Below are 14668 nucleotides of genomic sequence, written 5' to 3'. Positions count from 1 at the left end.
GAGTTAAAACCACATCCACTGGACCACACTGGACAAATGAAATCTTCATCTAACCACTATTTCCCCCCCCAGTATTCCTTCTTGCACTAATTTACAGATTTTAGCATCTTGTCTTCTTTCTTTCTATTAACAGGTAACCTCTGCATTGCTCAGTCATTGAAAATCCCTCAGGATCGCAAAGACAAGACCTACGAATTTGATAAAATTATCAAGCTGCTCCTAGATACTCCCAGAGCCAGGGCTATCATTGTATTTGCCTACGATGAGGATATAAAGTAAGGATGATTGGAGAAGTTAACTTGTTTACACCTAATGGCTTGTGGATTAGCAAGAAAATATAGAAAATAATGTCAAGAGCATATACACATAGAACAGAATGTGCAACTCAAAGTAGTAGTGGAAGTGTTTGCGAGCTGCATCAGTTTTGTGTATTAAAATTTCTGTGCATTACATGAACAATAGATGTTGATACAAAAATGTTCCTGGACTGTACCACTTCATACTGAAGGAGGGGGATTATATGGTTGAATTCTTCCCCACAGGAAAATTCCCTCCCCATACAAAACTGGTAAACTAGCAGAAAATGCTAGCAGAAAATACTCAGTAGAACTTTTCTCCATGGCCTCTAGTGTACTATGTACATAGAGTGATTATCTACCTATCTACCTATCTATCAATCTGTCCATCAAAACATATTTATAGATAATATACAGTTGTGTGATTGCTTGTCTGCAGTCTGAAGTGGTAAATTCCAAGAACCTTTGCCCTACATCATATGCGTGAACTTAGACCTCATTTACTTTTGTGTACAACTAAAGGGGTGGTAAGAGCCAAAGGAATTAGCTGGTAGTGCAATCTGCATCTCAGATCACTTGCTTGCAATCCAAATATTTTGTACTTTACAGCACAGGTCCTTTGTAGCTAATTATATTGCCCTTTGCAGAATTCAGTTGCTTTGCAATTCACTTGCAAAGTAGCTAAACTACAAGGCCTTTGGTCTGGGAACTTGATGCTTTGACATTTAGCCTTGCCGGACCAGAGGTGCAAAATCAAGGCAGAATTCACCAAGAGCTCAGTTACTATGAAAATTCATTAAATGTAGACTTTTTACAATCAGAGTTGTTTGATAGTCAAGATCAAAGCTATTGCAAGCAGATTTGTAAAAGATGTTTAGCTAAAATAGGGCTGCCATATGTCTGGATTTTTCTGGACATTACTGGGATTTCAAAGGGGGGGATTTCCGAAAGGTGGCACTTTGTCCTGGATCTTAGGCAGGTCAAACGAAAAATTGGAGGTTTTTAGCATCAACAATTTGTAAAAAAAAATAAAAAGCTCAACAACTGGTTTTTACTTTTTGAATTATAGCAACCCTAAGCTAAAACTTGCCAAACAATAAAGAGAGAAAATACTTGATGTAAACATTATGATCAAAATCATCTGAAGATTGAGATTAATTGGGAGGGGGAGCAGAGGAGGGCAAACCCTTCTTGCAAAGTGTCTATGCCATGGGAAGGCAAACTAAGGCCCGGGGGGCAGATCTGGCCCAATCACCTTCTAAATCCGGCCCTCAAACGGTCTGGGAATAAGCATGTTTTTACATGAGTAGAATATGTTCTTTTATTTAAAATGCATCTCTGGGTTATTTGTGGGACCTGCCTGGTGTTTTTACATGAGTAGAATGTGTGCTTTAAAAAAAAAAAAAAAAAAAAGCATCTATGGGTTATTTGTGGGGCATAGGAATTAGTTCTTTTTTTTCTCTTCCAAAATATAGTCCAGCCCTCCACAGGGTCTGAGGGACAGTGGACCGGCCCCCTGCAGAAAAAGTTTGCTGACCCCTGGCAATACCAACACAGTAGTAGTTCCTTAGATGAAAAAGCTCCATCTTGCCTGTGTTTTTAAATAAAAAAGCTGTATTGATATAAGTTACCATTTTGTCTGGAGACTTTGTTGCATTGATTTAATTTTAACCAAGATGAGAGCTGATTAAGAAACCAATAACCCCCAAAAGTCTTAGAAAATTACTGAGCAATTTGTGGGATAGAAAATGCAACATACATAAACCACTAAGTTATTCAATCAGTACTCAGGCTGAACATTTTCACAGTCTTTGGGATGGGAAGATAAAGGCTGCAATGGTTGCCAACTGAGACCCACCTTATAGAATGATGGTCACATGGTTTAGAATGACTTGTTTTCAATTATTTGAAAAAAAATATAAGCAATGTTTCAGAAGACAAATGAAACAGAGGAAGAAAAAAATTAAGGAAATAAAGAGTCTGAGAGAAGAAAGGAGAATGAGAAAGAGAATAGGCATAGAATAGAGATGTTTATGACTTAAACCTGCAGAGATAAAGGTTTGCACGCCATTTTGAAATAAGCAAGCAAATAGTTAATGGAGATCTGCTATCATTACTCTCAACACAGCCCACTTTTCATTGGCTGCTGCTGAGGCCGGAGCTAAGCTAGTTAGAGGAACATCTTCCATTGTCCTGACCAGAGAAGGCTGTTGTTTGGATGTGACGGGATACACTTCACGGGGTGAGGGTTGAAAGGACATGCAAATATTCAAACTGACTGAAAGGGAGACAGATGGGGTGGTCAAAACAAAATAAAAAAAATTCCTTCCAGTAGCACCTTAAAGACCAACTAAGTTAGTACTTGGTATGAGCTTTCGTGTGCATGCACACTTCTTCAGATAAAAGTGTGCATGCACACGAAAGCTCATACCAAGTACTAACTTAGTTGGTCTTTAAGGTGCTACTGGAAGGAATTTTTTTATTTTGTTTTGACTATGGCAGACCAACACGGCTACCTATCTGTAACTGAAAGATGGGGTGGTGTCATTGAACATGCAGGTACACAGTGGGCAGGCACCAGAGAAGGAGGAGGGCAATAAGAAAGAGAGGCAAATCAGCTGCTTCTCCTAGCCTGCAGCTTGAGGCAACTGCCTCACCTTGCCTGCTTCATCTCTGGGCCAACTCTGCTGCTCAGGTCCCTCTGTGAAAGTTGTTTCACCTTGAAGGGAAACCCACACAACTTCAGTTCTAGCTTCCAGCTCAACAGATTCCGAATAGCTTGCTATTGAGGAATCAGAGGAACCATGGGCATCCAAGAATGGTTGGGCTTTGGAGCTGTTAAAATAAACTATTATACAGGTAATTTCAGGTAAAACGGAAGATAAGTGACATTAGAAATGAAACAATCCAAAGCAAAGCCAATTCCATTGAAGAAAGCCTGAAACCTGATTAAAAACTGCTGTCTCTCTCTCTCTCTCTTTTATGAAATGATACCATTAAGGGGAAGAACTAAGGCACTGTTATTCAGTAATATGTTCAGATTATCCTCTTCCAGATTGCACTTTGCAATATAATGAAGTAACAAAAGACAAACAATTACAGAACCTGAAACCATTATTGGAACTATGCAAGGTTTCTGGTAAAATCTGATGATGACAGTTCTGTTGTTGTTGTTGTTGTTGTTGTTGTTGTTGTTGTTGTTGTTGTTGTTATATAACAATTCAGTAGAATATATGAAATGAAATAAAGAGGGGAAAGTACCAAAAAGCAACACAAAAAACCATACCCCAAGATTCACAGCCATTACCACATAAAATAAAGTACATTTTCTGTAGGCTACACATTGAATTCCCCTTTATGGATCACTGCCTTGCCTTGGCGAAGGGGCTTGAATAACTCAGAGAAGCTATGAACTATGCCGAGCAGGGCACCCAAGATGGACAGGTCATAGTGGAGAGTTTTGACCAAATGTGATCCACCTGGAGGAGGAACTGGCAAGCCACTCCAGTATCCCTGCCAAGAGAACTCCATGGACAAAAACAACAGGCATATAAAAGTTATGACGCTGGAAGATGAGCCCCTAAGGTCGGAAGGCATCCAACATGCTACTGAGGAAGAGTGGAGGACAAGTACACGTAGATTCAGAGCTGATGAAGCGGCTGGGCTAAAGCCGAAAGGTCGCTCAGTTGCAGATATGCCTGGAAGCGAAAGGAAAGTCCAATGCTGTAAAGAAAAATATTGCATAGGAACCTGGAATGTAAGAACCATGAACCTTGGTAAGTTGGATGTGGTCAAAAATGAGATGGCAAGAATAAATATTGACATCCTGGGCATCAGTGAACTAAAATGGATGGAAATGGGTGAATTCAGTTTGGATGACCATCATATCTACTACTGTGGGCAAGAAAGTGTTCTCGAAGCTACCAGCATGAGTTTGACTAAACTGCGGGAGGCAGTGGAAAACAGGAGTGCCTGGCGTGCTCTGGTCCATGGGGTCACGAAGAGTCGGACACAACTAAACAACTAAACAACAACAACACACATTGAATTAGATGTTGTACAAAAACCCTGAACACACACAACATTGTCTCAGTGTTGTTCTTGTTGCCAATATCACAGTGTCCACTCATAGCCACCCAGAGTGGCTGGGGAGACTTTGTGATTGATTTATTAGTCTATATAACAGAAGGAGGCAATATTGTGCCCTCCAGATGTTGTTGTTGTCGCTGCTGTTGCTGCTGCATGGCCTATGGTCAGGGATGATGAGAGCTGGAGTCCAAGAGCATCTGGAGGGCACAAAATTGGCTCCCCTGCAGTATAACATTGCAAAGGCACTATGCAAGGCCAGCCCACAGGACCTATGCTAGCAAAAACACTTTAGGAAAATGTTGTCCACAACCCTGGCTCTGGATTTTCCACAAACACAAAAGCCTCATTTTTTTCTTTCCTTTTTTAAAAAGGGAAATCAGTCACAATGTAGTGTCAAGCTGTAGCTTAAAGATTTATTTTAACATTTATTTTTAATATATTGGATCAAGTTGCCATGTATGGTCAAATCATGAATTATTTGCCCTCGGACTCACACACTTCCCTGTCCCATCTTCCCTTCCTCAGTAGCTCCTTTGTTCAGACAACTGCTTGTTTTGTGGATATTACATGAAGCCGAATTTTGTCTCTGCATATCACTTAATTAAGAAAACTAATAAGCAAGAGAAATATTGTAACAGTAACATCAGGACGCAGGTGGCGCTGTGGGTTAAAGCCTCAGCGCCTAGGACTTGCCGATCGAAAGGTCGGCGGTTCGAATCCCTGCGGCGGGGTGCGCTCCCGCTGTTCGGTCCTAGCGCCTGCCAACCTAGCAGTTCGAAAGCACCTCCGGGTGCAAGTAGATAAATAGGGACCGCTTACCAGCGGGAAGGTAAACGGCGTTTCCGTGTGCGGCTCTGGCTCGCCAGAGCAGCGATGTCACGCTGGCCACGTGACCCGGAAGTGTCTCTGGACAGTGCTGGCCCCTGGCCTCTTGAGTGAAATGGGCGCACAACCCCAGAGTCTGTCAAGACTGGCCCGTACGGGCAGGGGTACCTTTACCTTTACCTTTAACATCAGGCAGCTGCTGGTTTCTGCATATGGTTGGTGGGTGATTTGCAGGTTCTGCATGGCTTCCTTTTATCTTGCTTAGCTGTTCACTTAAATAATTCCATGTGGTGTCCTTCTGGATGCCATTGTCACCAACAAGCGTAGAGTGCCCTCTTTATTCCATGGAGGCATATAGGCAAGGAGGTCAAGAAATGCAATGATAGCCTTCTTCTCTGAATCAGTGGCTGGAATCCAACGTAGAACGAAGGAAATTATTCCATCAGTGCAAGGCTTCTTTTCTAGTGCAATGGAATGTTCTCCAGCTCTCCTCCACCCCACCTGTGTGCCTCCTAAAGCTGTTTTAGAGGTTCCCCAACCCCCTGGAACAGATTTGGAGAGGGTGCAGAACATGCAGAGGAAGGAGTGGGGAGTCCATTTGCACAGGTGGAAATCATTGCACTGATAGGGTGGTTAGTAGAATACATCCCCAATATATATGCTGGAATCCTATAACAGATACAGTGGTGCCTCGCAAGATGAAATTAATCCGTTCCATGAGGCTCTTCGTATAGCGGTTTTTTCGTCTTGCGAAGCAAGCCCATTGACAGCTTAGCGGATTAGTGCTATTAGCGGTTTAGCGGCTTTTAGCGATCAGCTGTTAAGCGGCTTATCAGCGGATCAGCTGATAAGCAGATTAGCGGCTTAGGAAAAGGGGGGGAGGGGAAAAAACCCCGCAGGAACTCGCAAGACATTTTCGTCTTGCGAAGCAAGCCCATAGGGAAATTTGTTTTGCGAAGCGCCTCCAAAACGGAAAACCCTTTCGTCTAGCGGGTTTTCCGTCTTGCGAGGTGTTCGTCTTGCGGGGCACCACTGTATTGAAGAATTTAGTATTGCAAAAATGAGACATAGTTTGATAGCATCCTTGTTTCACTCACCGGAGGCATTTATGCATGGGAAATATATCTCAGCAATATCCAGGGCACATGCATACATGTTAAACCCAGGCTGGACTCTACACATCTGCAATTCCAGTTAGGTATGGACAATGTGAACATCTCAAATGTTGGGAGTGATGCCAATAACCAAAGGTTCCCCCAGGCAGCACATTGCTCATACTCTTTCAGTAAATGATGCATGTAATTCCTATGCTAGAACTATAGCTCAGAAGTGAAGAATGGGATGTCCTATGTTGGTATGCCTTTCCATTGACATGAGTGCCTATTCAGCATGAGTTATGGATGTCAAAGGGTGATTTTGTAAGAATGATTTGTGGATGGGAGCAACGGCATATAAGGAGTCTGGCAGGGCTCGTACCAGTGTTTTGCCTCATTGTGCCATCCTTGGTGCCATTTGCAGTCGGGCTGTGGGACTGGTGCAAGCAGAATTATATATATGATGAACTTTGTTAAATCCTTTGCTGATGCAAGAACCACCATCCTATTTTGTTCCTGCCAATCAGCTGAAGCCATGCTATTCTCCCTGTCTCCCCGCAGTGAAAAACCTTCCATTCTAGCAGGTTTCTCACTTATTAGTTTTAAACACACGTTTTAAAGACTGAGAAAACTATTGTAAGGAAGTGTGCAAAAGTGTAATGAATGGATCAATGTCCATGGGCAGAAACTGCATGCTGATTTTGAAATATATAATGAGATAATCCCTGTGGGTATTCAGTTTTGGGGAGGCCAGAAATTTCATGAATTCTTATTTCACAAGTTAGTTGAATGCTAAAATTGTCCATCACTCTTCGCTTAAAGACACAGACCTGTTTATTTTACTAGAGTATCTGTGCGCTTATGCACATCCTTCTTGTTGTGAAAAAAATGTGCTGTCCTTTCATTAGTTTGCAGGAGCCTCTTCCGGCATTCCTTGAGCCACACAATTAATATTGCATAGAAGAGGAAGTGGGGATGAATATGCTTGTCTCATCCCTCTGTTGCCATTCCTCTCGCCCTCCATGAGTTGGTGAGATAGTGACTGCACTGGGAGCTTGCTCACACATTTTAGAATGCTAATTTTCTATGCAGTGCTTGAGCACGCTCATTCTCCCTTCATCGCCTGTACAATGTTAATTGCATGGAAAAAGCCTGAAGAAGGCTAGGACGTTAGGCTATCACTTATAATTATGTCTTGCTTTTCTGTGCTCTTTATTGATACTGCTTTAGTGATGGGGTATTGCTTAAAGACTGAGCTATTGCGCTCCTTCCTTGTTCCGTGCAATTAGCTTGATTCCGCGACATCTTGTGTAATGTCATCGTTTTTCTTTTCTCTGTTCCACCAGTCAATCAACTGTTTGGAAAGTTGTGGCAATATTTGAACACTTGTCTGATATGGCAATTGTGCCTTTTTTTTTTTTTTTTGCTTTAGGAAATGAAAACCATGGGCATTCATTGCAACCCTCCTATTACGGAGGAGAATTGGCCTTTCCAAGTGCAATCATATCCATACTTGCTTAACCATTAGGAAGGAAAATGCGATGGGGTATTTTCTTCAGTATGAAATGTACTGTAGCTAAATGCCCATAGACCTTTTTGTATAGATTATTCTACAGGGAAGTAATTAGCACTGAAATTACCATGGCGATAGAATGTGGAGTGAAATGTGTTGTAAAATCAAGATAAAAATAAATTTCAAGGAGAAGTAATTCTACATTTTGCATTTAGGAAGGCATAAACTATACTATATATCACATTCATTGAAGCTTTAATTATGTTAGGATTACCATCTTTCAAAAAGTAAAAGCCAGGACAATCAAAAATGGTTGAGCAATTTTGTTCAACAAAATCCGGATGTATGGCAGCCCTGGGTTAGGTTGTTGCCCTTGGGTGTCAAACAAACTAAAGGGTTAAGAGATTTACAGTACAATCTTCTGCTTGTATGTTCAAAATGTTTTGGATCCCACTTTGTTGCTTCAGATAGAAGGTCAGATCATCTCAAACTGATTTGGGCAACACTTAGTCTGCCTTAGATTTGAAAAGCCTGAAACTACAGATGTCTCCCCATTGCCTTTCCTTCTGAGGTGCAGCTTAAGACAGCTTTCTATATTCAAGCTTTTAAGGGGCAGAGGATACAAGCCTCATGCTCCTCCTTTTTCATAGCTGTACTCTGACTGCCTGGAACTTATCCCTTCCTAGTATAAGTTGTCAGCAGCATCACTTTTAACAGAGAGGTGGTACCCTGTTCTCTCTGCACTGGCAGCCAGTGAGAGGGTACAGGGAGGACTCAGGTTGTGGGCATTTGGTGGAACTCTGCATACCAGGTTAGGAAGTTGGTGTGTCAGTACCAGGTAATGCTTTCTCTCAAGCCATCCTTGGGAGTCCTGAGCTCTGCAGCTGCCTCTGTTACCACAGACACACAACCATGTGATGAAAACACTGGCACAGTTTTAGATTTGTTCTAGACCCCACCCAGAAGCACTATGATTGCAAAGTCATTGCCTGGTTGGTCACAAAACTACACCCCTATTTCTACCCCCTCTTTCTTGACAGCTATGAAGCGCTTTGTAGAAAATGGACTATATTCTTAACTCTGGGACCTGTCTTGCCCCAGTGAATTTCTGAAGGAGGTTAAAAGCTTCAGGAGCAGCCCAAATTGTGGCATAATTTCTAAATGACCGGTGGATATATTTTTTAAGCATCTTGATTTTGAAATCACACAGCTGCTTCCTAACTATATCAAATTGTGCAGCTGATTGTACCAGTCTAACTTCCAAAGCCAAGAAACAATGGAAAGCGAGACTGAAAGCAGCCTTATGAGCCAGTGCTCAACTTCCAGTTATGGGGATTCATTGTTCCAGCTCATTAAGCAACCTTTCTCTGCCTGCTATTGTTCCCAAGTGAATAAGTATCACTTTGACTTTCCTTCTTTCCCCCACCCCTTTTATATTTGTGTAAATTATAAATGTTTCTCTCTGCAGGCATATCCTTGCAGCAGCAAAAAGGGCTGATCAAGTTGGCCATTTTCTTTGGGTGGCTTCAGACACTTGGGGCTCCAAAATAAATCCTGTAATACAGCAGGAAGATGTCGCCGAGGGAGCCATCACCATTCTGCCCAAGCGTGCAACGATAGAAGGTAAGGGTTTTGCTCTCTGGTTTCACTGAATGGTCCTCCCTTGTTTTACATGTGAACCTAACCTCATGTTCAACCGTTGTCTCATATATTGTAAGTTTCAGATTCGTAAACACAATGCAGCTGAATTTAAGAGAAGCTATCTTCCTGACTGTGTAGGCTGCTGTTACAAAAATCTTTGTAGGCATGCAGGCTGTTCTCCGTATCACCTCTGTTAGTGAGCAACAGGCATCATGGGACTTGCATGGGGTATACAAATGCTTCTCTGACAACGATGACTGGTAGCCCTGTAAAATGACAGCGGTAAAATATTCCGCACCAAGGTGAACGCTTGTGAAATGCAGCGTCAATTATCAGCGGCCAGCAAGATGTTCATGTGTTTTGCAACCTCTTTATAAGCACAGCAGTTCCTGCCAACTTTATGATATTATAGGGATGCTGTAGGAGCTTGTTTGTTGATCAAGCAAGGCGCACACCCATCCGCCCACAGAGGGCTGACTCTGACTGGCAGTGGCTCGGTAGGGATTTAGACAAATCCTTGACTGGAGACGCATAGATTCGAACATGGGATATTCTGAATGCAAAGTGTGTGCTCCATTGCTGAGCTCTAGCCCCTCCTTGTTCTATTAGCACCCTTCAAGAATCAATAGGCTTCCTGATTGGTATTCATATACATTTTAAATATGAAAACCTCTTTCTTAAGGAGATGCTGTGTAAAGAGAAAAAGTGTTCTCTGTTGATACAGGGCTTTGTGCCTGTTGCATGTTAGGCCATCTCTGCAAAGACCCTGGAAGATGAGTTTTGCACATTAAGTTGACATCCGGTGTCTTTCTTTGTTCCGATGAAATCAAATATTTGTATTCCTTTTTATGAAGTTCACGCTGCTAATATACTCCTTGTTCCTTCTAAGAGTTATAAGGAAATCTGGTCTGAAAGCGTTCTGTTCAGCACTGTGCAATTGGAAGGCAAGCTGGCACAATGGTTCTTTCCTTTCTCCTCCTTCCCCACTGCAGCTCCATCCACTCCAAAAAGCCTCTTCGGATATATTTTTTTGGGGGTGGGGGCTACAATTGACTTGGGACATGGGTGGCGCTGTGGGTTAAACCACAGAGCCTAGGATTTGCCCATCGGAAAGTCAGCAGTTCGAATCCCCGCGACGGGGTGAGCTCCTGTTGCTCGGTCCCTGCTCCTGCCAACCTAGCAGTTCAAAAGCACGTCAAAGTGCAAGTAGATAAATAGGTACCACTCCAGCAGGAAGGTAAACGGTGTTTCCGTGCGCTGCTCTGGTTTGCCAGAAGCGGCTTAGTCATGCTGGCCACATGACCCAGAAGCTGTACGCTGGCTCCCTCGGCCAATAAAGTGAAATGAGCACCGCAACCCCAGAGTCGGTCATGACTGGACCTAATGGTCAGGGGTCCCTTTATCTTTACCTTACAACTGACAGGCACGGGGAGAAAGTGGGACTGTGAAGAATGTGACCATTCTGTACAGGCAACCTTCATAGTCTCCTGCCTTTGCAATTGCTTCCTTGCAGGTCTGGAAGCAACTGCGGCATGTGATGCCCTCCAGAACATGTTGGACTATAATTCTCATAATCCCTGACTATTGGCCACTCTAGTCAGAGCTGGCAGGAGTTGGACTCCAACAACATCTGCACACAGGCTTTTGAGGCTTGGTACTTAGTTTCTGAATGTAGGACTTTCCTTGTAACATGGACTACTGCACAGACAGATGCCTGCATTACGTCCCCTTGTTCAGTTCACAAGAATGTGATTGACAATTGCACATACAGCCATGTGCTTGGCATGACTACCTAGATCCTGGGGGCACTGTGTGCAATGCCAAGGCATATCCTATCATATCCTATCAAGTCTGTCAGTAGAAGCAGATGCAACTTACGCATGGATACCTTTCTAGAGATAGGAAAGGATGAATTGCTTGCTTTGGAGAGAGGCTGTGCAGAATCTCCAAAATCCAGTTGTGTGCAAGGGCGGGTTGCATCCCATAATGAGCACTCACATCATATATTGTGGGTGCCCTTTGTGGGATTGCGTGTGGTGCTACAGTTCCCAGGGAACTTGCTAGTAGAAGGGGGCTGGCCTGCTTCTCAGTGTATTATTCAGAGGTTCACGCCCAGCCTCAGTATTAAATTTCATTGCTGGGAGGTGGGGCCAGCTCCATTATAAATAGGGGGAGGAGCCGGTATTAGCCAGGCAGACGGCTCTGGAGATTCATCCTCCCTACCCTCCCTTATTTAATGTTTTCTTGTTTTCTGGTTTACTTTTGCTCTCTGTTTAGCTGGCGCTGCTATGGTCTATGACTGGTTGCTGTTGAAGGACTGGGAAGAAAATTTCTTGCATTGGCAGGTTTTGTCTTCCCTGTAGCAATTCGTTACAACTTTGGTGGTTATGGTGGAATCCTTTAGTCTTTTCTTCCCTATAATGGGGGGGAGGGGGTGAAGTGGTGATTCACCCCCCTACGGCGGCGATTCCAGGGTCCCCTCTTAAAGGGGTTACATAAATGGGTGCCACTGGCCATACACTGAAAGGTTGTCACTGAACTACCCTGTGTGGGGGGATATGGGCTCGGCTGCCTGCCTACACTTACGTCATGCAGAGCACCCCCATATCCAAGTTATCCTGATGTGCCCCAGTTCCCCCGGCTGAGGGGCTGGGAGGAATACATGCCCAAGGCCTAAGCCAAGGTCTCCCTACATTCAGAAGTTTAATAAAGTTGTGGCCTAATTTTAATTCCATAACATTGTCAGAGTCTTTATTTCCTTTCCCACAATCCCTGGGGGCTGGGGCTGTTGTGCCTGGTCACGCAAACGATCTTTGTTCAGCTGGTATGTAAACGGTTACTAACTTGGATGCATAAGATCCATTCTCAATGCAGCCATGATGTCTTATTCTAGGCCAGTTGTGGGTCCTTATTTGATAATACACTGTGATAAGATCTTAGGGCACTGTGTGTTAATTAGAGGGTGTCAATCACATTTATGTAAGACTGTTTATTTGGTAAGACTGTTGCTGCTTCCCCCCCTTTTTTTTTTTTTTGCTTCCACTGCCTTATCATTTATGCGTTTCAGATTCATAAATTAGACTGCCATGTTTCTCTCTTATCATTAGATTATACATCAAACTGAAATGAGAAGAGACATTTTAATGTCATCTCTGTTATCTCGTAGCATGGAACAACTGCTCCCCAAAGACTGCTAGTGAATGTGCATATACCAAAGGAGGATGCCTTGCCTACCACGAAACATGAGAGTGCCTCCATTTGCAGTGATATGCTTTCATTATTTTGCTCAAAGAGGTTGTTTGAGTTTATTGAAGTTTATCTGAGGCTCCTGCTGCTGTGCCCACACTGCACTCCCTTTTGCCTTGCCTCTCTCCCCAGTAGCTGGCAGCAAGGTGCAGCGTTGGGAAGCAAGGTCAGCAATACAGCTCTGCCTGTATTGGCTACTACTGCAATGGAGGAATTTGAACCAGGGATTTTGCTCAGGGAGTGTTCTCTTAACTGCTACTTGGCTGTTTTTTAATGCTGCTACCTGGGGATTATAAAAGTTGGATGACTGGAGCAATGGATGAAGAAGTGGTTAAGGGAAAGCAAGAATGGCAAAGAATATACAGAATTTGAAAAAAAAATGATTATAAAAAAGGGGAGATAAAGAAGAAAATACAGTTTTAAAAGGGGAAACCAGTGAAATTTATAAAATATTAGTAGAAATGGAGGATCAAGAAGATCAATTAAAAGAGGTGTGGGAAAGGAGACAGATAGATAGTCAAAGCTGGGGGGGAATATGGGAGAATCATACGTTGAAAATGTTGTCCATAAGAATAAAAGAAAATTATTATAAATTAGTTTGGGGATGATATTTAACACCAGTCAGATTAAATCAAATAAACAAGGAATATCTGGTGTTAAGTTGGAGGGGATGCCAGGAAACAGGGAATTATGTTCACATGTGGTGGGGGTGTAAATATGTACAAATTTTCTGGCAAAGGGTGTTTAAGGAGGTTACAGAAATCACTGGGTTAAAGCTGACTGAAAGTCTAGCGGTAGCATTATTATCAATTTACAATGAGGTGGGAGGTTCACAGGCTATGAAGGACTTGCTCACAAATTTATTGACAGCTGCACAAATTATGATAGCTAGGAAGTAGAAGGGGCAAGCAGAATATAAAATGGAAGAATTTGTATAAAGAGGTGTGGGATATATCTATTAAAGAAAAATTAACACGTGCCATTAAGGTAAGACAGGGAATACGCAGGAGAAATGATTTTGAGGAGATATGGAAGGTGTTCATAGAATTTATACTGTTAAAACAGAAAGGGGTCAAACCATTGCAAGAAGTGTTGAAATTCTGGGAGGTTGGATAGTTACAATGGAATGGTCTCGGTGGTGGGGTCACATTTTTATTCTTATTTATTTATGATTATTACTTTGTCAAAATAAAAATAAAAAGACACAAAAAAGTTGGATAAAAAACTGAGATTGCTACACAGGAGAGTACGAGCTGCTTGAATATCAAGTAAAAGTGAAATGATGTTGGATAGTTCAGCTGGTTAGAGCATGGCACTCATATCAGCAAGGTTGCAGCTTTGATCCCCATATGGGACAACTGCATATTCCTGCATAGTTCAGGGGCTTGGGCTAGATGATCCCCAGGCCCCCTTCCAATTCTATGATCCCAAGAGTCCTTCGTTGTTTAAGAGAAAAGGTTAAAATGTGAAGTAGGTTGATAGGCCTTAGAGATGAATAACTGGTGGAATAACTGTAGTAACCTCAAAGATGGATTACTGCAATGAGCTTTATCTGGGGTGCCTTGAGCCTGGTTCAGAAGCTCTTCCTGGTTGCTGACAAGGACATCCAGCCGACAACATGTGACACTAGTGTTAAAGTACCTGCCCTTGTTTGCCCATCGACTGCCGGGCTAGGTTCAAGGACTTTGTATTCATTTGCAAAGCCTTGCACAATTTAGGTCCACCTGAAGGCTTAAATCCCAGCTTGGTCACTGAGTTGATCTGCAGGAGCAGGTGAGTTGAATGTTCCCCAGGTTAGTGAGGCTCATTTGACAACAACAAGAAATCATGTCTTCAGAATCACAGACAGAAACTGAAGCAGGAGAGTGGGAGAACAAAGGCCTAGAGGCAGAGATGAATCAGGCTGGTGAAAATTCACAGATGTCTCTGCAACTGCTTCATTGGGGCAAGACCATGAGGCCTGA

General features: G+C 42.8%; 1 protein-coding gene across 2 annotated transcripts in view; it reads left to right on the top strand.

Moving 5' to 3' along the window:
- Positions 1 to 14668, top strand: part of GRM7 (glutamate metabotropic receptor 7) — a 399138-nt gene that overhangs the window by 203414 nt on the left and 181056 nt on the right. For both annotated transcript variants that reach the window (XM_079959692.1, XM_079959691.1), the window contains exons 3-4: positions 134 to 275; positions 9286 to 9440. In XM_079959692.1, coding sequence (XP_079815818.1) covers positions 134 to 275; positions 9286 to 9440 — 297 coding nt within the window. The remainder of the gene's footprint in view (positions 1 to 133; positions 276 to 9285; positions 9441 to 14668) is intronic.

The sequence above is a fragment of the Podarcis cretensis genome (assembly GCF_951804945.1).
Source record: "Podarcis cretensis genome assembly, chromosome: 2".
NCBI lineage: Eukaryota > Metazoa > Chordata > Lepidosauria > Squamata > Lacertidae > Podarcis > Podarcis cretensis.
This window is presented reverse-complemented; position numbering and strand designations above follow the sequence as displayed.